At 41.2% G+C, this 11060-nt stretch overlaps 1 protein-coding gene across 1 annotated transcript in view; it reads right to left on the bottom strand.

Annotated features, from left to right (window-relative positions):
- Positions 1 to 604: 604 nt before the first annotated feature.
- Positions 605 to 11060, bottom strand: part of LOC122778388 (GDNF family receptor alpha-4-like) — a 48266-nt gene continuing 37810 nt past the window's right edge. Inside the window, exon 8 of the mRNA XM_044040240.1 lies at positions 605 to 873. Coding sequence (XP_043896175.1) covers positions 664 to 873 — 210 coding nt within the window. The 3' untranslated portion in view covers positions 605 to 663. The remainder of the gene's footprint in view (positions 874 to 11060) is intronic.

The raw sequence follows: 11060 nt of genomic DNA, 5'->3' as shown, positions 1-11060 counted from the left end.
TTCACGACATGAAGAAAATGTTCAAAGAATAAGACGAAAAAAAGTCTTTCAGAAAAAAGAAAACCGCAGACTCAAGCTTTAAATTGTATTCTACATTAAATGTTGATCAATGAAACACCAATAATCAAACGTCTTTATACATAACAAGCGTTTCCCACGATCACAGCGAGGTGATCACAGTTGACTCTTTTATTCTCGTTCATCACGTTAACGTGAGATATATTTATTCCAGTTTCCTGATGCAACAGTTGTGCAAACACTGAATCATTTCCATGAATGATCACCTGTCATCGTTGTTGTTAACTAGTATTTACTTGGTAACGACTGAACGAGTCACACAAAGAAAAACAATATTTCCATAACGCTGGACGGCAGCATGCAAACGTCCCGCTGCAGCTACAGTCACACCATGGTGGTCAAAGTGCCATTTCCAAAGGAGGGAAGGAAGCGAGGAGTGAACTGAAGCATGGGGGGGGGCAGGGGTGTTAGGATGCTACTGACAAAAGGCAAAGTCCATTTCTTCACTGTTTCTTACACTTTTACAGCAATCAGTTCAGGACTGTTTCAGGGTCCATTAAATGTGAGTGTATGTGTGTATGTGTGTGTGTGTGTGCTGCGGTGTGTGCGTGTGTGTGTGTGTGTGTGTTCTCTTGGTTTCACACTCTACCCCCAGCTGGCAGAGGCAGAGAGGACGAGCAGCAGCAGCAGCATGGGTTTAGCAGGACCAGTGTTCAGAGACGCTGCCTCGCCGGAGGAGCCCAGGTTAGAGACGGTCGCTCTCTCAGAGTAGAGCGGGATTACGTCGAACTGGCCTCCTTCATCACTCTCCTCCTCAATCTGTGTCATCTGCTCTTCTTCCTCACTCTCCACCACCTGAGAGGGAGAAGAACCAGTGAGTGAGGAAAACAGCGTGCTATAATAAAGATGATTTTCCTCAAATGTGTGGGTGGATACATGAAGATACATGAAGATACATGAAGATACATGAAGACACATGAAGATCCATGAAGATACATGAAGATACATGAAGACACATGAAGACACATGAAGATACATGAAGACACATGAAGATCCATGAAGATACATGAAGATACATGAAGATATGAAGATCCATGAAGATACATGAAGATCATGAAGATCCATGAAGATCCATGAAGATACATGAAGATACATGAAGATAGAAGATACATGAAGACACATGAAGATCCATGAAGATACATGAAGATACATGAAGACACATGAAGACACATGAAGATACATGAAGATACATGAAGACACATGAAGATCATGAAGATACATGAAGATACATGAAGACACATGAAGACACATGAAGATACATGAAGATACATGAAGACACATGAAGATCCATGAAGATACATGAAGATACATGAATGAAGATCATGAAGATACATGAAGATCCATGAAGATCATGAAGATCATGAAGATACATGAAGATACATGAAGATACATGAAGACATGAAGATCCATGAAGATACATGAAGATACATGAAGACACATGAAGAAACATGAAGATACATGAAGATACATGAAGACACCATGAAGATCCATGAAGATATGAAGATACATGAAGATCCATGAAGATCATGAAGATACATGAAGATCCATGAAGATCCATGAAGATACATGAAGATACATGAAGATCCATGAAGATCCATGAAGACACATGAAGATACATGAAGATCCATGAAGATCCATGAAGACACATGAAGACACATGAAGATACATGAAGACACATGAAGACACATGAAGACACATGAAGATACTGAAAAACAGTCTATAATTCCATTATTTCTGCCATGTTGTCTGATGGCTGTAGTTCCAACAGTATTTATATTCCAGATAGCTGCGACCTCCTCCTTCTACAGAACATTCCCGAGCAGACTGATGAATGTGTCCTTCTGTCTCACATCCAGGATCTCAGTGTTCACACACGGAGACCGCGCTCACTTATGTTTGAAATTTAAAAAAAGGCCTGATTTATAGTCTGATGCACTAAACAGTTCATGATGAAGTCAACTCTCACCTGCAGGTTTGAAACTGTCAGCTTGTTTTTTTATATCCATTTTTTACTTTTTCCTTGTTTTGATAATGTTTGGATTTGATTAAGATTGAGAAACACAACTGAGGAGGAAAAGAGGAGGCGAGTGTTTGGAAGTGGTGGCTTCATCACAGCATCTCTTCCTCCTCTTTCTGGGGCAAACGAGCACAAGGATGAGGGTGAACGTCAGACTCTGCTCCATCAGTGCTTCTCCACCTGCCTACAGGTCTGACTAATGGCGGAGCGCTATCTCTGGTCACATGACTTTTGTGCACAGTTGACTTAGTGACAGCTGCAAATGTTAAACATTGTAGCGACCCTGCGTCAGGTGTGGACCATGTGTCCATGGAGACAGTGAATACACACACACACACACACACACACGACAGGAAAGGTTTGAGCAGCACATTTCAGTGTGTCACATGACTTTACTATTCTGACAGCCAGACATTGTAACGGCTGCTGCACAGCAGGACTTCAAGTGGAGTTTTCTCACACCTGGAGTCAAACCTCCAAAAATGTATTATGCTGCTTGATGGCTCTGCGTCTTCAGGAGCTTCATAGAACTTGCATTTTATATCATTTACCCTCTAAATTATAGAATACGCTCAACAGCGGCTGCTGCTTCCCAGCGCAGCTGCCAGTCTCTGTCCTCAGTCTCTGTCCTCATGTCTCATGTCAGTCAGTTCCATGTGAATGGAGTGAATGTCTGTGATGTTGTGTATTAATATAAAATGTGACTGTGCTGTCACACATGGCCTCCACCTGTGGAGTCAGTCAGCTGAGAAGTGAGACAGGAGGAAACAGCGCTCCTGGAGTCTCGACTGTCGCTGCACACCGTGACCGTCCATTTAACTAATGCTGTTCATGATTAGGGCTGTCGCGCTTAAAGGACTTTTCATGTTACAGCACGGTGAGGGTGAGGGCTGTTATGAAGCTGTTATGAATTAGCAAATAAAACTGTATATCAAGTGTTCTGAGAGTTTAAACAGTTACTGTCAACTCAGACAGATTATTATTATTATGAGTCATGTAATCTCACAGATTCTCACACTATCTACATATCCTTGTTGTCAGGAAACACCTGGTTATTATTATTATTATTACTATTATTATATATATAATTATTATTATATTATTATTATAATTAATACTAACAATAATAATAACATATACATATTATTATGTATATATTAATTATACCTAAATAATCCTTGGTTCCTACTGCTGTGTTTCATTTCTGCTGTTACCACATCAGCCACTGCATTAATGCATTCATCTAAAATCTAAAATCACGTACATGTGATGTGCATCACTCAGAAAACCAAAATAAATGATAAAGATGTAAAAGTACAAGAATGAATATTTTGAATGTAAAAACTTGAAACACTGGAGAACTGTCAAACGTGTCACATCCTGTGGAACAAACACTTTGATCAACAGACGACTTTATTTAAAACTTTATAGCTGTTGATGAATATAATTCAGTGCTGAGTTTTAAGGACGCCCAGCTGTTCATCTTCAGTTTAGGCTGCAACATCTGGAGGAGCCCAAGGCTCACGCTGGCCTACTGTGTACAAATTGTTCTTTTACTGATGATAATAACAATAATAATAATAATAATAATAATAATAATAATAATAATACGTCATAGAAATATTGCCTGTGATGGTTTTATGAGCTTTATATTTTGGACTGGGACGAGTTTGAATCCTTCATGCTGGAGTGTGACAGCTGCTGTAAACAAGGCCGTTAGCCTGATTTCCTTCAGGGTGCAGAGATGCATCATGGTTAACTCCTCACTTTTGCACTGATGTGAAAATAATTGACTTTTATTATTCGTAAGATAGTAACTGCAGAGAGTATGTTTTAAATATGAAGAGCTCCACTTGTTCTTAGTATCTCTGCTTTATTAAGAGTCATGTGACTTTTTCTTTGATCGACTTATTTGAGAGACTGAAAAATCCTAATGAACAATGATAATATTTTATTGACGATAACTGGTGTGAAAATGAAGAGACTGTAAACTCATGTCAAAGAAAATTTACAGTATATTGAATAAAATCCTCATCTTTCAATCTGACAGGAAAATGTAATAAATAATCCCAGTGATAATTATAATTATGTGTAATTATGATGATCATAAGAAACCAGAGAATATAATGAGGTCTTGTTCTTTTATGATAAATGATAATGATGATGATGACTGCAGGTTAAAAGTGATTAACGTAATGACCATGAAGTGTCATTTAGGACTGACGACACGTGTTCGCTGACACGTCACTTTATTAAAAACAAATGTTTTAGTTGCTGTTGAACGTAACTGTGGATCACATTAATGCTAAATATCAGAAAATAAGCTATAATAAGGTCCAGTTTACAGTCGTACACTTAGTACAACAGTGTGTCAGTGGAGTCGGAACCTTGAGGGTAAGAAAGAACATCCTCTGGATTCTCTTTTGGTTCTGTTGTACACATTAAAACTATGTTATAAATAGATTTATAATAGGTTTATTATGATAATCATCAACTTAATGGACATTTTTGTTTCTGTTTACGGACAAAGGAAAACAAATATTTGAAGGTGCAGCGTGTAAGGATCCAGAAAGGATGTCTTTCTTTTTCGATTGGTTAGTAAGATTCCAAACGCACACTGGAAACTTCTTATGGAAATCTCATCGTGTAGAGATTTGTCTTCAGAGTCTGAGGAGGAAAACCTTTTCAGACAATAGTTCAGGTTTTAGGAGCTCGTTGACACACTATGGATTTTTTATAAGGCAACTTAGACCTGAGTTTTATTTGTGAAGTCAGGGAGAAATATACGACTCTTCTCACAAACATCAGGTGATTGGCAGAGTTCACTGTTACCATGGAAATATTCACCATAACTGTGAAACTGATGTGGGCCACGGTTACATCCCATTTACACAAGAGCACTGGAGTTTTGAGGAGGTCATCAAGAATAGAAAAGAGCTTCAGTGTGGAAATACACACCATTTACACAGTCACACAGTGGATCAGTGGTAGAGTGAGTTGTCTTTGTACTGTACACAAATGTAAGGTTAGGGGTTCCATTGCTGTGTGTCCTTGGGCAAGACACTTAACCCTGATGAGTGTGAATGTGTGAGTGGTGTTAACAGCTCTGAGAGAAAAGTGTGATATAAATACAGATCATTACAATATTACAATGTCAATATTTACAATATTACAATGTCAACACAAACATGAAAACATTTTCCGTGATGACAAATGTGTAAAAATGGAACATTTAAAACAAAGAGCATGAAACTCTGACAAACAAGACAGATGAAGACATGTGGAGCAGGTGAGTGAAAGAGGAAGAGGGAGGAGGGAGGAATCGAGGAAAGGATGAGGGGAACAGTGTAAGGAGGAAAAAGTGGGAGACATATGGGCATGAATAAATTCATACTAATGTTGCCTGACTGATGCACTGCGTCCAACCAGCACCTTGTCTAATCCATTCAGTGGGAGAGAGACACAGATGGACACAGAGGGAGAGAGAGTGAGAGAGTTGGATTCTCCTCTTGTCTGGAGGCCCAGATTATCTCTGGCAGTGAGGCATGCTGGGAACCGGGGAGTGTGGCCAGGGTTACAGGAGCCAGGACCGCAGTTTGAATGGGAGCATATTTACCGGTCAGTGCTGGACGGGGGCAGTCGGCATATGTGGTGACATCTCTGTGGGTTTGTTAATGTCTGCACATTAGTGAGCTGGCAGACGCACACGCGCTCCAACACGAGTCAGAACCCTCACCAGATCCTTCTGTGACCCCACGGACACTGCCTTCCAGGTGACACACACACAGGTCCTGAAGGCTCTGAAGAAGGTGAACCCCCACAAAGCGGTGGGACCCGACGGAGTGCCTCCCAGAGTACTGAAGGCCTGTGGAGAACAACTGGCCGGTGTGTATACTGATATCTTCAACACATCACTATCTCAGGCTGTAGTCCCCCGTATATTCAAAACCTCCACCATCATACCAGTCCCTAAAAGACCAGACACACCCACCCTAAATGACTTCAGGCCAGTGGCACTCACACCAGTCGCCATGAAGTGCCTGGAAAAATTAGTCCTCACCCACATCAACAACATGGTTCCAGACACTGTGGACCCCCTCAAGTTCGCCTACCGCCCCAACCGATCAGTGGACGACGCGGTAGCATTAGCTCTTCACCACATCCTGCAACACCTGGAGAGCAGCAGAGCGTATGCCAGGATGCTCTTCCTGGACTACAGCTCTGCATTTAACACCATCCACCCAGGCAGACTGATCGTAAAGCTGGCAGACCTTGGAGTCCCTACTCCCACCTGCAACTGGATCCTGGACTTCCTGACCGAAAGGCCCCAGGCGGTGAAGATGGGAGGACGAGTGTCTGCTGAAATCAGAGTCAGCACTGGATCACCACAGGGCTGCTGCCTCAGCCCCAAACTCTTCACCCTGTACACACATGACTGTGTCTCCACCCAGGACAGCTCCATCATCATTAAATACGCTGATGACACCACCATCCTGGGGCTCATCAAGGGGGGAGACGAGTCAGGATACAGGGCCCTGGTAAATAACATCACGGTCTACGGAGAGGAGAACGACCTCCTCCTCAACACAGACAAGACCAGGGAATTAATCCTGGACTTCAGGAAGAAACCCCCCCCTCTACAGCCTCTATTCATTAGCGGGACTGAGGTGGAGAGGACAGACAGCTACAGGTTCCTGGGACTGCAGGTAACATCTGACCTGAGCTGGGCTTGTAACACCACAGCCACAGTGAAAAAAGCCCAGCAAAGAATGTACTTCATCAGGCTGCTCAGGAAAGCTGGACTGAACCACCGCCCTCTCACCCTGGCCTACAGAGGACTGATAGAGAGCATCCTCACCGCAGGCATCACTGTCTGGTACGGGAACACCACACAGGCAGAGAGGAAGGCCCTGCAGAGAGTCATAAAGACTGGGGAAAGGATTATTGGGACAAAACTTCCTACCATGGACTCCATGTATACGCAGCGTTGTAGGAAAAGAGCAGAGGGAATCATTAGAGACTCACTCCACCCCGCTCACACTCTGCTCAAACACAAACGCTGCAAGTACAACCTGAGGCACAGCAGAGCGGACAGCATCAAAACACACAGAACTCGCTTTTTTAACAGTTTTTTCCCGGCCACAGTCAGACTGATGGCAAATCAAAACCACTGAACTCTCTGTAAATTACCAGACACTACCTCACCTAACCATGTGTAACATTATGTGCAATATTCCCTCCCTGATAAATGTGCAATGTCAGAAATGTGCAATACACCCCATAATCTGCTGTATAACTGTATATTTCTTTATTTTTATTTCCCCACATCTTCAACATTTTTTTTTATTTTATTTTATTATTACTTTTATACTTATATTTATATTTATCCTTAAGTGTGTTTATGTTTCGTACTACTGACTCGTAGAACCCGCACAAGATTTCCAATGTGCCTGGACTTTCTGTTTAAGCACAAATGGCAAATAAAAACCTTGAACCTTGAACCTTGAACCTTCTGTGGATCAGGACTGGGACCGAGCAGCATGTGCTCTCTTCACACTAACTTCAGTAACTTCATCATTCGTCAATTATCTCTGCACAGAATTCTGATTTCTTTTCAACAACAAGTCAAATAAACCTGGTTAGGGTTGTTCTTGCACATTTTTAATTGCAGCCTTGACTATGGGGACACAAGTGTTTTGTATCTTTATAAAAACTAGCACAAAAGTCTCTCACCTGCAGCTCACCTGCAGCTCACCTGCAGCTCACCTGCAGCTCACCTGCAGCTCACCTGCAGCTCACCTGCAGCTCACCTGCAGCTCACCTGCAGCTCACCTGCAGCTCACCTGCAGCTCATTAGGTTTTCTGCATATATACCGGCTCACATTCACCTCTGAAGGTTCAAGCTCTGCAGCATTTCCTTCCTTTATTAGTCTGATCTGATCTGATGTGATCTTTTTGATTTTTTTACAAAGTTGGGTTCGAACAGGTTCATCTCTACATAATCAGAAAACATATTATTTAAGAATTATTCAAATGATCAAATGTGCTCAGTAAGGGCTGATTCCAAATAAACCGGACCTTCCTTAAATCTGCAAACCATCTGACAGATCCTCCTAAAGTCTGTCCTGAAGCTGTGAAGTTTAAGCTCCTGAACCAAGCAAGAATCTTTCTTCTTCAGTGTTTGATGTGGCCATGGTCTTCTTTTACTTATTGTTAAAGGTGTAAAAACTGTTTTATATGAAGACACAAACTGACCATGATGAGCTATCAAAGATTCAAGAAACACGTTTAATTGATGATAATAGGCTGCAAACTGTGACAATGCCTTGCTTTGGTGTTTTTCTCTGTTGCATCACCCACCAACCATCCCATAATACAGTTAGTAATACACCAACACACTGGAAGCAGAGGAGCGAGCAGAGAGCAGCTATGATGCTTTTCCTTTATACACTTCTACTCGACTCCACTCACTTTGGGTATCAGGCTCGTCGCAGTTCAAACTGCCTTGGCGTTGTTTTATATGCAACACACACACACACACACACACACACACACACAGCACACACACACACACAACACACACACACAGTAATACACACACACACACACACACACACACACACACACAGCAACACACACACACAGCAACACACACACACACACACACACACACACACACACACACACACACACACACACACACACACACACACACACACAACACACAGCAACACACACACACACACACACACACACACACACACACACACACACACACACACACACACACACACACACACAACACAACACACACACAACACACACACATACACAACACACATACAGTAACACACACACACAGCAACACACACACACACACACACACAACACACACACACACACACACACACACACACACACACATACAGTAACACACACACACACACACAACACACACACATAGCAACACAGACACACAGCAACACAACACACACACACACAACACACACACACACACACACAAACACACACACACACACACACACCACACACACACACACACACACACACACAACACACACACACACACACACACACACACACACACACACACACACACACACACACACACACACACACACACACACACACACACACACACACACACACACACACAGCACACACAAACACACACACACACACACAACACACACACACACACACACATACACACACACACACACACACACACACACACACACAGCAACACACACATACAGTAACACACACACACAACACACACACACACAACACACACATACAGTAACACACACACACACACACAACAAACACACACATAGCAACACAGACAGCACACACACACAGCAACACACACAACACACACATACAGTGTGCACAAACAGCAACACATACAGTAAAACACACACAGCAACACACACACAGTGTGAGTGGTCTTTTAACTCGAGGGTTGTGGGTTTGGTTCCCGCTCTGCTGGTCTCCATGACGATGTGTAAAAGTAAAATGATTGAATACGTGCTAAGCATCGCTGGATAATAACTGCACCTTTGTGGTCCTAACAGATGATTCCCGTGTTTGTCAAATTAAGAGATTAAATCTTCACTGTGCTTTCCTTTGGAATAATTATTGAATTAATAAAAGTCAAATTGGTATGATTTCTAATTGTTTCACAGTGAGAGAATCTTCCACACAGAATCTGATTAATACCCATGTTTGTCCAAACTCCTCAGAGTAAAAGCACAAACACACAAAAATAAACAAGAAGAAACAGCATTAAGTTTCTATGACACACGTATCTTTTTTTAGCCCAGCCTGTTGTGTTTGCACTTTTATTGCTTATTTCTCCCTCCTCTCTTTCTAAATGCCTCTTTGTGTCACATGTTGTTTTTGCAGTTTTTATATTTTCAACAAAAGCACATTAAATCACTTTAGAAATGTGCTATAAAAATAAATGTGCCTTGCATCTCCCCATCGCAGCATTCCAATCATGTTTGGCTGTGAAGAACTGAACCTGAACTCATGAGGTCTCGTCCAGCATCTGGACCTCAGCAGCTCCTGCAACACTGAACGTTTGCCAAACTGATCATTATCTGAAAATCAAATGCTGATGCTCTGTTTGTCCTTGTCCTGACGATGGAAGTGACGATCATGATGAATGTAAATCATATGAAGACAAGATGATGAGTCTTGTGTAAAATTGCAGGCATTAGTACATAATTACAATAGGTGCTGCTAATAATGCTATTGTATTATTATAATAACAAGTACTTTTACAGAACAACAACTAACTACTCCTGCTGTGTCTCTCATTGTCTTCTACCTCTTAGTAAGTATAGTATATGTACATATATATATATATATATATATATATATAATTATATATATATACATATGTATGTCTGTATTTTTATCCTCGTGTATGTGAATAAACTGAACCCAAAGAACAGTCATTTAAATCTGTCGTCCCTGGGCAGGTGAACAGTACAAGTACACAAATATACATAGGTAAAATACACGTAGATAAATAATAAAATAATACATCAAAAGCCAAAAGAGACTCGCTGCTTTTTATGTGACAGAAATATTTCACTTGAGTAAAAGTCACATCTATGAAAGCAGACTGTCAATATGCAGTGATTTAATATTCAGATTTCAGAGTTTCTACTTTTATTGTCACAGTGACATAAGAAATGAAACTCTGTGTTTTTAACTTTTGAAAATGGTGAAGTTGGTTTATCTGTTGTTTCACCAGTGAACAAACTCACCTAATCTATGAAATAGATTAGATGAGATTAGATTAGATCAGATGAGATTAGATTAGAACAGAATGGGCTTTCGTGTCATTATATTATACAAAGAAAATGTGTTACTTTCAAGAGAAGCAAGATAAAAGCAAATCATTCTAATGATAATACTAATACAAATA

This window comes from Solea senegalensis, linkage group LG12 (genome assembly GCF_019176455.1).
Source record: "Solea senegalensis isolate Sse05_10M linkage group LG12, IFAPA_SoseM_1, whole genome shotgun sequence".
Taxonomy (NCBI): domain Eukaryota; kingdom Metazoa; phylum Chordata; class Actinopteri; order Pleuronectiformes; family Soleidae; genus Solea; species Solea senegalensis.
This window is presented reverse-complemented; position numbering and strand designations above follow the sequence as displayed.